The sequence below is a fragment of the Liolophura sinensis genome, chromosome 6, assembly GCF_032854445.1.
Source record: "Liolophura sinensis isolate JHLJ2023 chromosome 6, CUHK_Ljap_v2, whole genome shotgun sequence".
NCBI classification, from domain to species: domain Eukaryota; kingdom Metazoa; phylum Mollusca; class Polyplacophora; order Chitonida; family Chitonidae; genus Liolophura; species Liolophura sinensis.
The window spans coordinates 45214707-45233575 of NC_088300.1; the positions used below are offsets into that span (position 1 = coordinate 45214707).

The following is an 18869-nucleotide window of genomic DNA, read 5'->3' on the forward strand; positions in this document are numbered from 1 at the left end:
ATTGCACGACGTCGTAACACGCCCCTAATAGGATCGAAGTACGGCAAATCCGTTCGTAGTACGTCTTTCTGGTTTTAAGTATGTTGTCACTCCGTCTAGTTGCAGAACGGCATGGCTGCCACAAAATTTTGAGCAGGCTCGAAATTCTTGAGCACCCTTCCCGTCCGAGCCCGTCCACGAAGACCGTAAAAAAAGGTTGCTACGACGTTCACTACGTTCGCACACAATTTAAGCCCATTCGGCAGCAATTTTAAGAATGTAGTGAGAACTTGTTTGGTGGGATGGGGGTATTAATGATGCGCGTTCCGAGTTTGTGGATGGCTATAACCACAGAGACTTGAATCATGGCTTGGCTACGTCACATGCGCCATATACATGGGTAAAGAGACTATGTATCACAAACATCACAAAAATAAGAGAGGAAAGCGAGGATTGCCACTTAGACATCACCACCCGCCATTCACGCTTCAATAAAAATTGTCCGCCTCGGTAGCCTAATGGTTAGAGCGCTCGCTTCGAAGTCGGGAGACCTGGGATGAAAGCTGTGACAGGTCACACCAAAGACTTTAAAATGCTACTTTTTGTTGCTTCTTTTGGCATGGCAGCAGAGCAAGGAAACGGGTTAGAGTAACGAAACAGGTCTGGCTGTCCTGGTGTCAACATAATGTAACTAGGACAGTGTCATGCTTGGTGTCTTCGGCATGATACTTCGACAGCAGCTGCAGCAACACTTTGGCAGCATGGACTTGCCCTGCCACAAGAAACACAGTGTGCGTACACACACATTACTCCTCGTTGTCATATGACTGAAAAATTGTTGAGTATGACATAAAATCCCAAGCATTCACTCATTCATTCAATAAAAATTGAACCCACAAGGATGCATATCATGAATTTGGCGGAAGACAAGTGGTATGCAAACGTTAAGATTAGCATACGCGAAAGCTTAAAGCTCAACTCAGCTCAATGCGACAGTCGTGTCGGGTGAAGCCTTTTTCGAGGTCACGTGGGTCTGAGAACTCCATTTGCATGTGTATGGGAAAATACTTCCAGATTGGGAATTGGGGAATCCGAAAACAAACAAAAAACGAAACCAAACAAAAGGCAAAAACAAACCCATAGAAAGTCCATAAATTCTTTATTTGAGAGTTTGCTTACAAGAACAGAAATAAACCAAACAGACCAAGTTTATTTTCCTTTATTCAAATATAATTTTCATATACTACCAATAAAACTGCTTTTGTTATATACATCTGAAAATTTAGCTTACACACACAGGGACTTAATATACATAGGAAAAACTGGTTGAGTTCATGAAGTTCTGAAATGTGACTTCTCTGTCTCTAACACACAGATCTGGACTTGAAACTCTCTATGCTGACATAAATTGACAATATTTTTTTTTCACCCAAATGATTTCAAAATGTATTTATTTATTTGATTGGTGTTGCTGGCAGACCTTCCCAAGTACAGCCGGAGAGGAGGCCAGCATGAGCTGGACTCACAGCAACAGCATTGCCGGGAGGCTCCTGGGTCATTGCCTGCTAGCCCCTTCGGCAACGGAGGCCACTATTTCGAAATAGATACAAAACTTTTTTTTTATAATAAGCATATAACATCATGATACATTAAATGTACACTGAAAATCATGTTTTTGCAGCCTCATTGTCAGAAACCACCACACATTGCTCGTATAACATGCAAACTTATTTACAGTGCCAAGTTAATGGCAAAGCAAAACAAAAATAAAACAAAACTCCTTCTTCAAAGAAAAACATTTTTGTACCAATGTTCTGAATGAATGTTTATATTCAAATATATGTTCACAAGACAAGGGAGACTTATAAATGGTTAAATGTGGTAAGGTACAGAAAAAATGAAACTGTGTACGGATGGGTTGACATGCAAGATAGCTTTAGATATGACATCATATTCTAATAACTCACAGTTGGCTTAAACAATCACTACTTCTGGCTAATTCACTGCTTTTGGCTAAATTACGAGAATCTGTATGATATTGGTGATAGAAACCAAAAGCCATTGCCTTCTGTACACTAGTACACATCATCAATTTCCAGAGTACACTGTAACACAGAAGTTACAGTCCCCCGTTTGTCCCCCTCCTCTCTTTATCAGCCCATCGCTGTTATCCCATCAGTCGCTGTCCTCTGCCCCAGACTTGCCCCCCTCATCTCCAGATTTGCCCCTATCAGACCCCTGTCCTTCATTGCCTGACCCAGATCTAGAGCCTGATCGGGACCGAGATCTGGACTTAGATCTGGACTTAGACCGTGATCGAGACCGAGACCCAGATTTAGATCTCGACCTTGACCGTGATCCAGATTTGGAGCGTGACCTTGATCTGGATCCAGATTTGGAGCGGGATCTTGACCTTGATCCAGATTTGGAGCGGGATCTTGACCTTGATCCAGATTTGGAGCGGGATCTTGACCTTGATCCTGACTTGGAGCGGGATCCTGACTTGGATCTTGATCGTGATCTTGATCCTGATGGCGAGCGGGATCCAGATTTGGATCTAGACCGTGATCGCGATCCAGATTTGGATCTAGACCGTGACCGCGATCCAGATTTGGATCTTGAGCGGGAACGAGATCCGGAACCAGATCTTGACCTTGATCCAGATCCAGAACGTGACCCTGACCTCGACCGCTTCCTACGACCTTCACTCCCACTCCTCTTCCCTTCATCACTCTCGCTCCCAGAAGACACAATTCTGCGTCGTTTTCCGACTGCTTCATTTCCACTGCCACCATCACTTTCACTGCCACTCCTGCAACACAAACCCACTCAAACTTTATTTAATTTCAGCATGGACCATTCAATCTGCATGGATCCCACGTGAACAGACAGTCAAACAAACAAATGGACTGACAGAAAGCATGGAGACTGACTTACCCAGCAATCTTCAGTTTCTCCTCTCCCTCCGAGTCTGAGCCCTCACTGGAGGAGATGATAGCCTTAGACACGACCTTACGTCTCTGCTTGGCCGTCAGCCCATCATCACCCTCGTCCTTCTTCTTCTTCTTGCTCTCCTTCTGTTTCCGGGGGTTCCTCCCCTTGCGTTCCCTTCTGGAGCTTTCCCTATCCCTGAAGACACAAAATTTGATTTTGATCTCATTTTTGTTTAACCTCACATTGTCAAGTTACCGAAAAACTTTTCCACATGCGATATAGATATGCAGATATGCACAGCATACTGGTGGAATACATGTGGTCTTCACGGACCGAAGCTTTATGCTAATGGCCACTAGAGTGTTCTCACGAAAATCCCTACATTCAGGGAGTGCAGGGGCTCACAGGGACTGAGCTACTGTCTGATCTCACATTAAAATTCTCTAGAATCAGCTTTCATTTGCACCCAACAACTCAAAACAACTGGCTTGTTAATATGATTTAAATGGCTCATTGACAAACTCTCAGGAGTAAGAAATATGTTTTTGCTAATGATTTTTTTTCAGAGATAAATTTAGAAGTTGACACTAGTTTGTATCTATAAATAACAACTTCTGATTTTTTGGGTTGCATCACCTGCTTGACAATAATGTTAGAATGTACACCGAAACAATGCAAACCAATAAATTATGCCAATGTCACTCATCATGCATCCAACAGCATCATCCCCATTGCATACAGTGTACTCAAACCAAACACCCACGACCGTTCGCAGGTTGCTTGCAGTTGACCTTTTCGTGTACGGTTGGAGAGGAAGCCAGCATGAGCTGGACTTGAACTCACTGCAGCCACATTGGTGAGAGGATCCCTGGTCATTGTGCTGTTCTAGCGTGCTAACAATCTTGGGTCCCTGGACAGAAATACTTCAGATAGAATCCTTACCTTCGACGCTTGCCTTTCCGTCTCCCACCATCGTCATCTCCTTCACCCTCCGACCCGCTCCCACCTCGCCGCTTCTTTTTCTTGCGCGGTAACTCGTCTCCACTTCCATCAGACACAAAGTCATCCTCATCCATCTTCTTCTTCTACAACAACAACAGCAATACACTGTCACAACAGGGCTCCTATCTCAGATGTAACACTAGGACAAAGTAATCCTCCAATCATGTATAAAGATGAAGAACGTAAGGTACAGAGTCATCTATATGTAGGTAGGTAGGTGGGTCTGTCTGCCTATCTGTCGTTTCATTTTCTCCACAACCTTCTGCGTCCTCCACTTACCAGGTGTAGATGTTGCCAGGTGTATCACTGACTAAACTGCCTTCAACATATCGGGTTTGTACACAAAACCTATATTCTTCAGATCTCCAAAATGGCTTCCTGACTATAAAACAGTTCCTATCTTTTCAACTGCCACTGTCTTTGGTTTATACATAAAAGCATCATTTTCCACATCCTCAGTACATAACAGCTGTAACTTAGATTCTGGCATAATTCATAACTATAACAACAGGAATCAGTATAAAGGCCCATTCAAATTATGAAATGATGGCATCAAAAATCATCTCAATGGGCACTGCACAATTGCCCTCTGACAAATGTTTAGTGATGTAGCACAGCTGAAAATTGAAGGGAGTTCAGAAGCAGCTCCTGAACCTAATTTGTGACTCCTCCCCCTGACCATAATTTGTGACTCCTCCCGCTGACCATAATTTGTGATTCCTCCCCTGACCATAATTTGACTCCTCCTGAACATAATTTGTGACTCCTCCCCTGACCATAATTTGTGACTCCTCCTGACCATAATTTGTGACTTCTCCCCTGACCATAATTTGTGACTCCTCTCCTGACCATAATTTGTGACTCCTCCCCTGACCATAATTTGTGACCCCTCCCCCTGACCATAATTTGTGACTCCTCCCCCTGACCATAATTTGTGACTCCTCCTGACCATAATTCGTAACTCCTCCCCCTGAGACTAATTCATGATTCTCTCCCCTGATTCCAACTCGTGATTCTTCTTCCTGAGCCCAACTCATGACTCCTCCCCATCCCTTCTCACCTTTCCAGACTTTCGGGATCTCTCCTCGGGCTCTGGTTCCAGGACGATCTTACGTGCCTTCTCCACATACACCTGGCGTTGCTCCATGACACGTCGCACCTGTTCTTCCTTCTGTCTCTGCTTCTCCATCTGTCAACACAACACCACAATACAATACTGCTCCAAATTAAACCACTCTTGACAAGTGATATTCAACTGTTGCTTCTCACTCAGGGAACATCACTTGAGCTTACATTCCTCACATCCCATCCCTCAGCAGGCACTGAGTATAAATAAATTATAAAATTCTTGTTTATTCTATATTGATGACTTACTGCAGCTTGATAACGAATTAGTAACTGCACCAAAAAGCTGCTAAAGAATAAACAAGTTGTTATCCTTATAACTTTGTCTATCTCACCTCATTTAAACATATGTACTTATTTGATTGGTGTTTTACGTGGTACTCAAGATTATTTCACTTATACCACGGCGGTCAGCATTTTGGTGGGAGGAAACCAAATGTATGTACAGCCAATACTAGAACCTGAACGGAGTAATTCAGCAGGTAACTATTCTTGGCCTGGCTGCCAGTTCTGTCCCTAGCCTGTCTTACCTGGATCTCCATCTGTTTCTGTTTGATGGCCTCTCTCTCCTCCTCCTGTCTGCGCCTCACCTCACGCTCCTGCTCATCAATCCTACGCGCCCGCGACAAGTGGTACTGTGCCTGACTCAGCAGGTCAGTACACTGCCTGTAACATCACATGGGGAACAAACGTTGAACTCCTTTTTCTATAAATTCTGAGAAAACAAATCCATGACATTTTCTCACTTGGCCAAACTGTATTTATTAATATTACGAGTGTACATGTGTATACTCCAGTTGTCCGATTTAAGCCAATAGAACAAATAATAACATTTTATCTTTGTCATGACAAAGCAAACATTAAGCTCAGCACTTTATTTCAACTCAAAATAGCTTCATAATGAAGAACAATGTAGATATCTGCGTTACTTTGTAATGAGTAATAATATCTGGTTTACATTTCACCCTTAATGACCACTTACTTGGCCTCTGCTGCTGCCTGTGCCAAATCAAACTTCATTCTGTCCCCATGCTGGCTAAGGTAGTAGAAATACCTGAAACAGAACAACTGCTGCATTACACCTTGTACAGCAGCTACATTACACCTTGTACAGCAGCTGCATTACACCTTGTACAGCAGCTACATTACACCTTGTACAGCAGCTGCACCACACCTTGTACAGCAGCTACATTACACCTTGTACAGCAGCAGCATTACACCTTGTATATCAGCTGCACTACACCTTGTACAGCAGCTACATTACACCTTGTACAGCAGTTGCATTACACCTTGTACAGCAGCTGCATTACACCTTGTATATCAGCTGCATTACACCTTGTACAGCAGCTACATTACACCTTGTACAGCAGTTGCATTACACCTTGTACAGCAGCTGCATTACACCTTGTACAGCAGCTGCATTACACCTTGTATATCAGCTGCACTACACCTTGTACAGCAGCTACATTACACCTTGTACAGCAGCTGCATTACACCTTGTATATCAGCTGCACTACACCTTGTACAGCAGCTACATTACACCTTGTACAGCAGCAGCATTACACCTTGTATATCAGCTGCACTACACCTTGTACAGCAGCTACATTACACCTTGTACAGCAGTTGCATTACACCTTGTACAGCAGCTGCATTACACCTTGTATATCAGCTGCATTACACCTTGTACAGCAGCTACATTACACCTTGTACAGCAGCTACATTACACCTTGTACAGCAGCTACATTACACCTTGTACAGCAGCTGCATTACACCTTGTATATCAGCTGCACTACAGCTTGTACAGCAGCTGCACTAAACCTTGTATATCAGCTGCACTACACCTTGTACAGCAGCTGCATTACACCTTGTACAGCAGCTGCACTACACCTTGTATATCAGCTGCATTACACCATGTAAATCAGCTGCATTACACCTTGTTCGTCAGTTGCACTCTAATCACAGAGAGCTACTGCTTTAATAATCTGGGCCAGGCAAGTGCCACCCCTCCCCCAAAAAAGATTAACATTTTTACACAATCAAAACACTACATTTCTTTTGGATGGGTGATTTGAGTAGTTGCTGCAATCTTTGTAAGACACAAGCAAACAGTACTCTGTCTACCTGTGTGCCAACTCCAGGTCTCTGACAGCTCCTAACACTGCCTTCAGGTTACTCTTCTCATCACTGAGGATGGATGTGGCAAGCTTCTGCTGGACTAAGGCAATGTTATATAGCACCACTGTGTCACTGGGGGAAACATGACGTGCCTGCGAAAAGAAACACGTCTGTACTATTGGGGTCACTCAGTAAAACATAATTAAAAAGGACAAGGAAATCAGTACTACGGGTGTCACTCAGCAAAACATAATTACAAGGAGAAGCAGATCTGTACTACTGAGGTCACTCAGTAAAACATAATTACAAGTAGAAACAGATCTGTACTATTGGGGTCACTCAGTAAAACATAATTACAAGGAGAAGCAGATCTGAACTATTGGGGTCACTCAGTAAAACATAATTACAAGGAGAAGCAGATCTGAACTATTGGGGTCACTCAGTAAAACGTAATTACAATGAAAGAAGCAGATCTGTACTATTGGGGTCACTCAGTAAAACATAATTACAAGGAGAAGCAGATCTGTACTATTGGGGTCACTCAGTAAAACATAATTACAAGGAGAAGCAGATCTGTGCTATTTAGGTCACTCAGTAAAACATAATTACAAGGACAAGCAAATCTGTACTATTGAGGTCACTCAGTAAAACATAATTAAAAGAACAAGCAAATCTGTACTATTGAGGTCACTCAGTAAAATGTAATTACAAGGAGAAGCAGATCTGTACTATTGGGGTCACTCAGTAAAACATAATTACAAGGAGAAGCAGATCTGTACTATTGGGGTCACTCAGTAAAACATAATTACAAGGAGACACAGATCTCTACTATTGGGGTCACTCAGTAAAACATAATTACAAGGAGAAGCAGATCTGAACTATTCCGGTCACTCAGTAAAACATAATTACAAGGAGACGCAGATCTCTACTATTGGGGTCACTCAGTAAAACATAATTACAAGGACAAGCAAATCTGTACTATTGAGGTCACTCAGTAAAAAATAATTAAAAGAACAAGCAAATCTGTACTATTGAGGTCACTCAGTAAAACATAATTACAAGGGGAAGCAGAGGCTGGCAGACACAGCTGTGCTATGAAGGTTTGGTTTATTTCATTAGTGCCAGGACAGAAACGCAATTACAAGGACAACACAGATCTGTAACTTGAGTATCCAGTCTTGGAATTTTGAATAGTTAACTTTCAAGATCTTTTTGAAAAATAGTCCTTAATACAAATAATCTGATATTAAAATGGTATTTCATGGTTTTACATTTAACTTACCTTCAGAAGTGTTTGCTTACACTCCTTTAGTTTTCCTGCCCGATAATATGCCCTGGCTAAATACATCATAACATCTGTGTTGTTGTATTTGAAAAACTTCTTTAAACAGTTCTCGTACTGATGAAAAAAACAAACAAACCAAAAAGCAGATTGTTATCATGATGTTTTTCTATTAAAAACATAATCTGAACTTGAAAAATTCCATATTTTACAGATAACTATTAATAGAAGATACCATAATTTAAAATTTGCATATTGCAGAACCCATTTCGCTTAAGTTCAGAACTTTATTAAATACACATAACTAGGAAAACATTTCAGTATTTAAAATCAGCTTATCCCCAACAAATTATAAGACTCACCATTTGTACAGCAGCAACATACTGTTTCTGTTCCACATAGATGTGGGCGATGTTCAACCAGACATCACAGAAGTCAGCTGTCGCCTCACGCACCTGGGCAAAGATGTCTCTACCCTCGTTAATACAGCCCTTGTGGGCAAGAACACATCCTGGAACAGCAGGAAAATAGGACATGTGGAGGTTATAATTACTTTAGTTGGGCTTTATAAATGGATACTCTGAAAAGTTCATGTCATGCTAAGGTTATAACTGAAACCTGAAGGCTAAACCAGTAACAGTGTTCTCACAAGTTGAAGCTAGGGTTTTGAAAAAAAAAAACAGCAAAACAAAAATGCAAACAGGGGATTCCGTGGCTCAGTTGGTTAGTGCGCTAGCACAAAGTAATGATCCAGAAGCCTGTCACCACTCCAGTCACTGTGAGTTCAAGTCCAGGTCATGCTGACTTCCTCTCTGGCCGTACGTGGGAGAGTCTCTCAGCAACCTGCGGATGGTCATGGGTTTCCCCCCGGGGTGTGCACGGTTTCCTCCCACCAATGTTGGCCGCCGTTGTACAAATGAAATATTCTTGAGTAAGGCGTAATACATCAATCAAAATCAAAAATAAATAAATAAAAACGCAAAGAAAAATGTATGGTGTACATACACCTGTCTCAATTCATACTGGCCACTGACCAATGAGAGAGGGAACTCATTGATTCAGCCTCAGTTTCAGCTGGGAGGTTTGTCTAGTACATGTACCTAGGACTAACAATGGCTTTCACTTTGTTCTGCTCTGACTAATCCATCCATACACAAGATGCCATCGAGTGTTGAAGTAAAATATTCTTACCTATGCCATTGGCTGCCCAGATGTTTCTGCCATCATTCCTCAGCACCTGTTTGTACATGGCCAAAGCTCGATCCTGGTGACGCTTCTCCTGATCAAACACACACAATAGCCACAGTTATCAACACACACAATATCCACAGTCATCAACACACACAATATCCACAGTCATCAACACACACAATATCGACAGTCATCAACACACAATATCCAGTCGTCATCAACACACACCATATCCAGTCATCAACACACACAATATCCAGTCACCATCAACACACACAATATCCAGTCGTCGTCGTCAACACACAATATCCAGTCATCATCAACACACAATATCCAGTCGTCATCAACACACACAATATCCAGTCGTCATCAACACACAATATCCAGTCATCATCAACACACAAAATATCCAGTCATCATCAACACACAATATCCAGTCATCATCAACACACAAATATCCAGTCATCAACACACACAATATCCAGTCATCAACACACACAATATCCAGTCGTCATCAACATACACAATATCCACAGTCATCAACACACAATATCCACAGTCGTCACCAACACACACAATATCCGCAGTCATCAACACACACAATATCCAGTCATAACACAGTTTAGTCACAAGTTTGAATAAATTATTACGTCCCAAAGCCACTTTAGACACACTCATCATATGTGCATTCCTTAACTACATTTATACTTTACTGAATGACAGGCTGACTCTAACCATTGGCTAGTCAATGTACCAAGGATTTTCTTGTTCTAAGGTAAACAATAAAAAAGCATGGCCTGGTTTCACAAAACTTCCTAGTTCAGTAAATTGCTTAAATGGATTGTTTGTTTTTTCTTTGCCTCAAGTTCCAGCATATTTTCTGAAGCAAAGGGACTCCGGAAGTTTCATGAAACTGTCCAGAAATCTGGGACAGGAGCCACATCTGAACAACTGACAAGATCATGGAGCAGCTGCCACTGGTACGCACACCAGCTATTCCTCTGAACGGTATAGCTACCATCTGGTCATTTCTGCACAACACCCTGTGCTCTTCCTCCAGCATATATTCCTCAAACACAACTGGCAAGCTGTAAATACCTTTTCCTTGTCTCTCATGGGCTGGTGCAGTGTTTGAAGCCAAACATTCCCCAGAGCAATCAGCGAGTAGGCATCATCTTTTGTATTGGGTCTCTGAAGGATACGTTCAAACTTCTTCTGTCCAGGTCCCCACTCCTGCTTGCCGATATGTAGGTTACCGATGAGGGACCAGGCATCAGGGTGATCCTACAACAGTGGAGATAAAGATGGATAGTTCCTATGCAGAAACCAGGAAGTACTCTACACACAGGTGCACTTAAATTTTGCTAGCATTCCCATACAATATACATGTACACTACTTGCAGTTTTGTTTTGGATTTTACAAACAGAATTCTGAAGGGAAATATGTACATGTAACATTAAAACCAGTTAAAGTTTGCTTAGATTTTGATATAATGTTAATCATGTCTTGCATATGGTACAGATGGACAGGTTTCCATGGTAAGCATGATGAGCTGATTTCAACTAAACAAAGACTTCAATCCTTGTACCATTTTGTTAAAGGAAAATAGTCTCGAGCAAATTTCACCTAAACACACCTACAGGCCATTATAAGGTCTGATTCTGACTGGTTTGGGAATCCCTGTCCAATACAGGCACTAAAATATCACTGTCTACCTGATGATTGAGAACATCCTGTGGTTATACAGTTCTCTACCAAAACGTTAAGCTTCCATACAAAAACTGACGCTGTTTGTTGTGCCAAACTACTACCCACCTGGTTGATCTGCAGAGCCTCCTTGAACCAATCAGAAGCCTCGTAGATCTGTCCCCTATCTCTGCACATACAGCCCAGTCGCAGGTAACCTGCATAGGTAAGTTTTGACCAAACATCAAGGTACAGATAACGGCAGAAGTTTGTGATTTAAAGATAGTCAAATGAGCTTACAATATCTACATAAAAGTTCTGCAGTTCTTCAAAGCACATTCTCCTCATCCACATGATGAATATGTCCAAATTATTTCCCCCCTCATTTCACAGGCGATTTACACCTGACTCAATAATGATTTAATGATGTGAGAACTCTTTAGATGATGGGTAGTGGATACTAGACAGAGCATACGAAACAGAACACTACATACCAGGTAGCTGATAAACTTACTGTTACGGCAGACAGGAGCTGCATTCCGTTTGTCACTCTAGAATAGTCATGACAGAGACATCAGTGACATAATTCCTGAAACGCATAAAAATGAATTTAAAGACCATTGATCATGAAAAAAGGGGATATCAAACTCACAGTCCACATAGTTGGGATGCTCTCTGAGAATGCTCTTGTAGAGTCTCTCAGCCTTGTCATACTCAAAGGATGCCTCCAGGAGCCTGGCGAGGTTGTAGGTGATGGTGACCGAGATGGCGCTGTAGTACGGCTCATCATGCTGGGCCTCGTTACGGGAGCGATCTAGAGAAGCCTCGTAGTACTTCTGCAGACAGACAACACGATTAAGTTTGCTGTCACACAAATGAAACCTAATGAATAATATTCATCAATTCCACTACATGAGTTAACAATTATGAATAAATGATTATGGCTTAACACATCTTTGGCAGTATTGCAGCTATATTGTGGCACTATTTACCATAACACCTATATTTCTGCTCAATGGCTTAAAACCCCTTCATCAATCCCCTTCATTTCAACTCAATATGAACACACTTATCAGTCTCAGTCTAAGAGCAGTATGCAAAAATTTCTGCCTGATACACTGAAATACACTTGACCACATCTGCCCTAGAATGATCTCATAGTAAACAAAAAACAATCGCAAAACCAGCTTGAGCATACCTTTGCTTCCTGGTAATTGCCAAGCCTAAAGTGCAAAGCTGCCACATTATTGAGTATCTCTGGGGGTACATCAGCTTGGACCTTGTCCTCCAGGATCCTTGTGGCCTTGCCATATGCAGACAAGGCACCCTAAAACACAGCCAGGTACAACAGTAAACAAACACCAATCAAATACAAATACACATATATTACATAACCATGCAAATACACAAATAAATAACAGATTATGTAGCTTACATATATTTATTTATCTGAACAGCAATAAACGCTGCACCTATGTTTGATTGTTGACCATTTACATCCCTTTTCACACTCAGCAAACTATCGCATCCCCTCAGGTTTAGCTACGGAGTGTCTCAGTGTCTTTGCGATAGGAAAAAATTGGAAATTAGACAGCCTGATTTCATATTCTGGCTAAATGCTCATCCGAGTCCCTAAAATCCACATTCTCACCCTCACAAATGCAGCTCTCTCTCACCTGTACATCAGTCTGCTCCAGGATCTGAGCCAGTTCTATCCAGGCCTCCACATCATCAGGAAACTGCTCAGTCACCTTCTTCAGGTGTTGCTAAAACAAATAAACACAACAGGTCTATCACGGTTAGAAACTTAGCATGGTAAAACTCAGCAACTAGACATATGACTTCTCCAGCAGCAAGTCTCCATAAAATCATCTCCTCTACCTTGTACTATCACAATGTTAGTGATGTATTCAACTGTTAGTGCACTAGTGACAAAAGATAAGTCACATCTATACAAACTGGCAAGACGTTACCAAAAATTACCATATTTACCAAATACCTGCATGGATTACATTTCAGAGTGTGTCATTACCTACCTTAGCTGTGTCTTTCTTCTCTGTTTCATCAGAGTTAGCGTACAGGGAGCCCAAAATTTTCATAGTCTCATAGTTACCAGGTTGAGACTTCAGCACCTTCTCAAAACACTGTGCAGCCTGCCATAGAATACAGACGTGACACGTGATATTTAGTTCACAACCGGATTATTACTGTTGATAATCAAGAAGCTTCATTTTGATACAGCTGAAATTTGATACACCAGTGAACCTAGCTGGTTGAGTCATATGTCTGGGTGTGGCAGGACACAAAATTTTATGGTTCCATGTGTGAAATGTTTGTATACATGTATATGTATGTATGCTTGAGGTTTTATGTCGTACTTAACAATTAACCTAACACTCAGTAATACATTGTATGAAACCTAAATAAAGCCCTGTCGTGCCCTTTTACCATTCAATACATGGGGTATGGTCGTGTGGGCCTTGGCTTAGCCGATTTTAGCTCTCTTCAGCATGCGGAGAGTTTGTTTACATTCCCATGACTAACCTAATTGACCGTATAAGGCAACACTGTAAACCTGTGTATGTCTATGACTAGCACACAATTACTGAAGTGAAATGTTCCAATCCACTTCCTACTGGTTCAGCTACTGCTTGAAGTTTAGGAGACACCTGGTGAGGTTTGGAGGTTTCCGCCAAGCTTTGCCTGGTTTCCTTCACTTACCAACCCAACTGCCATCACAGATATGAAATATCATTGAATATTTGTCATAAATTTGTAAATCAAACACAGTAAAATTAAACTGGTTGAGGCGATGGAGAGGTCGTATGTAACTCACGTTTTCTGTGTCTCCACGGTAGATGTACATCTGTCCCAGGCCAAAGTGTGGCAGTACAAAGTTAGCCGAAGCAAACTGGGTAGACTGGTAGTAGTACTGAAACGCCTGATCGTAGTCATTCTGCAACACATAACAAAACATGTATTTGGGTTTTAAAGTAGTCAGGTAACTGTACAGGTGGTCATAAAATGAGCCAGTACATAGACTTAGTGGGGGAGAAAGAAGAAATCCTTTAAGCAGGCTATTATAATGCTTCTCCACTCCCATGGTACATACAATATTGACACTTCTGAATTTGTTCCTAAGTCACACAAATTTCAATTGATAAAAATGACTCAACTGAGATCTCAATAAACAGAGAGCCTATGCAGTCAGCACAAAATTGGATATCACAGCAGTTGAGTCAGGGGAGTAGTGTCCCCTTACCTGTACATGAAAAGCTCTGGCTAGTTGGTAGCAACTCTCTGCTCTCATTGCCTCATTCTCAGTGTTATGGAAAGAATGGAGTGCAAGGTGTTGAACCTTCTGGTAGTCCTGGAAACAACAAAACAGCAGTCAATGCAATAATGTACCAAAGTCTCCAAAAGAATACACAATGGACAGAAACAACATGCCGAATGTACAGTCCACAATCTAAATATAAATGTCTAACTTGTACAATGTTGACAGGATTCTCAAAATAGCCTTTTCTTATTTATTTATTTATTTATTTGATTGGTGTTTTACGCCATACTCAAGAATATTTCACTTATATGATGGCAGCGAGCATTATGGTGGGAGGAAACTGGGCAGTGCCCAGGGGAAATCCACGATCATCCGCAGGTTGCTTGCAGACCTTCCCATGTATGGCTGGAGAAGTAACCTTGTCTTAGTAACCTTGCCTTGGAATATTTACTAGATTGGTGTTTTAGTCATTGTGCTGTGTTAGCATGCTAGCCACTCGGTCACGGCGGCCCTTGTACTTAATTTGTTGCTTCATAATTTCATCATGACATTTGATAATCAATATCATCTTGCATCACCAGTATGATGCATGCGTGTTTTACCTTCTTATAGAAGAAATGGTTGGCCAGGTGGTTTAGAACCATGGGATTGGAAGGGTCAATGGTGTACGCCTTGGAGAGTAACTGGACCCCATTCTTGATCGAGTCCTGGGTCTTCTCATTCAGCTCCAGTATGGCTAATCCAACCAGAGCGCCGACACACTGCGGATCCAGCTGGAGCGCGCGCTCAAATGCCAACCTACACACACATCAAACTAGTTAGAAACCCTTTAATGTGATCATGTGTGATCTGTTTTCTTAACTGCACACAGCTGAAAGACTTGTTAGATACTGGTATGACTTTTGTTTTCCCTGTATGTTGTCAATCAAATCTCAAACCACAAATTAAAGAGAATTTAGTGCCATCCAGCCAAGAAGATTAAGATTTTAAACGGTAACACAGTTTATTTTAACTTAGTTCGGCACAGTAACTCACCTGGCTTTCTCAAATTTGTTGAGTTTGACGAAGCAGTGACCCATCCCAAGTCGCACAGAAGCTGGACAGTTTGGGTTGGTTCTCAAAGCTTTCTTATAGAAAGCCAGAGCGCCTCTGTAGTCCTTCTTGTTGAAGGCAATACATGCTTTACCCAGCAAGGAGGGGATGTTGTTGGGGGACTGGTACAAAAAAAAAACAGGCAGGCGTTCACGAAGTGATGTTGTGTCTATATCTTTCTATATAACCAGACAAAACAGTCATCTTGGCGCATGAGTTTTGTATGAACACTGGGTAAGATTTCACCTTTACAATGAACAATAAACCAACATAGGTATTTCAACAATATTAGGTATTTATTTCAGACTTTTAACAGAACGACGGAATATTCATAACTGACTGAAACTAACATAATTATGAAGGTATGAGCAGACAATAATTGAATAAGATCAGGAATTTGGAAAACTCTGCAGTGATAAGGGATAATGATATTAAAATCTGGCTTGATTTAACAGCATCAGAAATTTTAATAATCTCATAATAATTCAAACAACAATCACCTCTGTCAAGAAAAAAAAAAAGGAAAAATGCATGGCTTTGATTGGTGTTTTCCGCCGTATTTAAGAATATTTCACCCATATGATGACAGCCAGCATTATGCTGGGAGGAAACTGGGCACAGAAAAAGGAAAGCATTCTGTATGTACAAAGTGACTGATTTATTGGACATACGGATAGATCAGATCTCTTAATGGACACTGGCAATGCTATTTTTATACAAAGACTTTTCACCAACCATTTTTGAATCATAACAAAGGTGTATTCGTGTTGTCTGACCTGGTTAAGGACGAAGTTGAACTGTGCGTCGGCTTGGTCCATCTTGTCTCCCTCGAGGAGACAGAAGTACGCACGGCCAAGAAGATGGTTCTGGTCATACATGATGATGCGGTCAGCAGTGGTGTAGAGCAGCGTGGCCTGAGTGAACAACTCTCTCTTCTTGTCTTTATTCTTCTCCTTGTGGGCCTGCATGACGTAGTATGCAGCCAACGTGTCCAGGGCTCGCATCTGATCTCGCTCAAAGTTTGTGTAGTCCAGGCTGGCATCAGCCCGGGAGGCCTCCAGGAGTTTGACAAAGTCAGAGACATAGCCCTGCTTGTAATATTCCAGCTACAACAGCCACACGGATTACATATCCATGAACAACTGAGCATCTGAACTCAACTGCAGAACAGACACTTTAATTTATCAAAAGATTATGCCATATTTATTTCAATACTGCTGAAGTCAGTCCTACTCTAATTCCTCAACGTTTTCGCATATGATAGGGCGAATCTTTCAAAGTGATTTATTTTATCAGTCTATACAGAATACCTTCAGAATATACTTGAACAAACACCTTGCAAACAATGCGAAAAGGTGGATGAATTACAGTAATTACTCAATTTGACAAGTTTAACAAAAGAGAGAATGTTTCATACAACTTTTGTAGAAAAAATTGAGTAATATCTGTGCACATGCATCTCTCTGCTCTTGTATAGAACTACTTAGAACAAATCATCATGTAAAATAATAAATGATATGCAGCCTATTATGTCAAGTTTGATTACTTGATGTCGTTCATTTAAATGCAAACTGTCCATTTAGCGCATAAGCCTTTCACCATCGATCAGCATAATTTTTGTTTTCCAAGAACATCAGATTCACCCATTTGACAGCCAGAATGGTTGTACAACAGCAGCCTTTTTCTGTCAAAGAAAAACTTCTGCACATTTTGTTTTCAAAGAACATATAGTTCAGTCATGTAGATAGGGATATGAGACTCACCGCCAGGCTGACCCAGATGTGGAGCTGAGCCTGCTCCTGGCGCAGGATACTAAGAACCTCTTCTCCATCCGGGAGCTGATCCAAGTCAAGTTCTATCACCTGTAGAAGAAAACAAAACAACCTCAGCACAATATGCACCTGTAGGTAACATCCCAAATACCTGCCATAGACTTTATCAACAATTTAATTTAATTTGATTGGTGTTTTATGCCATATTCCTAAACATTCCACTTATACGATGGTGGCTAGCATTACGGTGGGAGGAAACCGTGCAGGGCCTGCCAAAACCCATGCCCATCCGCAGGTTGCTGACAGACCTTCCCAAATACGGCCAAAGATGAAGCCGGCTTGACGTGGACTTGAACTCACTGCGACCGCAATGGTGAGAGGATCCTGGGTCATTGCGCTGCGCTGGCGTGCTGATTTCCTCAGCCTCAGAGGCCACCAATTTTAACAACAAGCAAACTATTTCATGGGCACGTTTTGAAAAGAATCTCATTCTCTGTATGTTGAGTTATTTATGGTTTGTATTCATTTCTTTGATTGGTGTTTCATGTCATGCAGTACTCATGAACATTTCACAAATTCACAAATTTTTATAGCATTCAATCTGTTCAAATCTTTTAAACATCATTATATTTCCCAATACTGACTAAATGTACAAATACCACTTTCCAAAAAAAAAACTCTCCACGCATTGGAGTTGTACCTCACGTCTAGTAAAAACATGCAGCCTAGCCGATGGTACAGGATACAAAATCTGCTGGGAGAACGGCAGACCAACCTTTATTTTGGTTTACTTTTCTATCCTCTCAATACCCATGACAATGGGAAAATCAAGACAAGGATATGGTCAGATCTACATTCACATTTTACAGTAAGAACTACCACAAAAGCTGACATAATACGGAGACGATTAGAAACGTACATATCTTTTGACTTCATTCGTTATCACATGGACCACTTTGTCCGCCTAACGCATGCGTACTTAGTTATTATGCGAGACAAAATTCAAGCACATGAAACGAAGATTTGCTTGGCGTCGTGGGGTAACTTCCTGATATGAAAATCGGCACCGTAATTGTTCCATTACTTATCTAGCTTTCAGTCAAATAAAGGATTACAAGAAACAGGCATAAACTGTACCTCATCGGTATCCCGCAAGGGGATCTCAATCGATCCTGCCGACATGTTGCAGCAATAACTTCCGGGTGATAGCGATTCTCCTCAAATCGGGAAACTGTTACAAAACTGGAAAACCGAAAAACTTATTGCCGACAACTTGCGCTAAAACTTAATCCTATGATGATGTGATTAAGGAAGATTTAGAAAATCTCTGAGTAAAACCATCCGGTGTTCACTTGTTTATTTATTTATTTATTCGATGAAACGCCAAAAGTACCAAAGAGCGGAGAATGC

The 18869-nt window shown here is 41.4% G+C and overlaps 1 protein-coding gene across 1 annotated transcript; it reads right to left on the bottom strand.

The window, feature by feature from the left end:
* Nucleotides 1–876: 876 nt before the first annotated feature.
* On the bottom strand, nucleotides 877–18649 carry LOC135466518 (RNA polymerase-associated protein CTR9 homolog). The gene is made up of 23 exons (XM_064744041.1): nucleotides 18597–18649; nucleotides 17451–17549; nucleotides 16464–16793; nucleotides 15631–15809; nucleotides 15198–15393; nucleotides 14578–14685; nucleotides 14152–14271; nucleotides 13352–13468; nucleotides 12992–13081; nucleotides 12514–12642; nucleotides 11968–12151; nucleotides 11445–11533; nucleotides 10727–10912; nucleotides 9629–9716; nucleotides 8800–8948; nucleotides 8438–8554; nucleotides 7162–7307; nucleotides 6023–6094; nucleotides 5571–5706; nucleotides 4976–5104; nucleotides 3856–3998; nucleotides 2917–3108; nucleotides 877–2791 (listed from the first exon to the last, which is right to left on the bottom strand). The coding sequence occupies exons 1-23, from the start codon at nucleotides 18639–18641 to the stop codon at nucleotides 2155–2157; spliced, it is 3681 nt and encodes a 1226-aa protein (XP_064600111.1). The 5' UTR covers nucleotides 18642–18649; the 3' UTR covers nucleotides 877–2154.
* Between the last annotated feature and the right edge of the window lie 220 nt (nucleotides 18650–18869).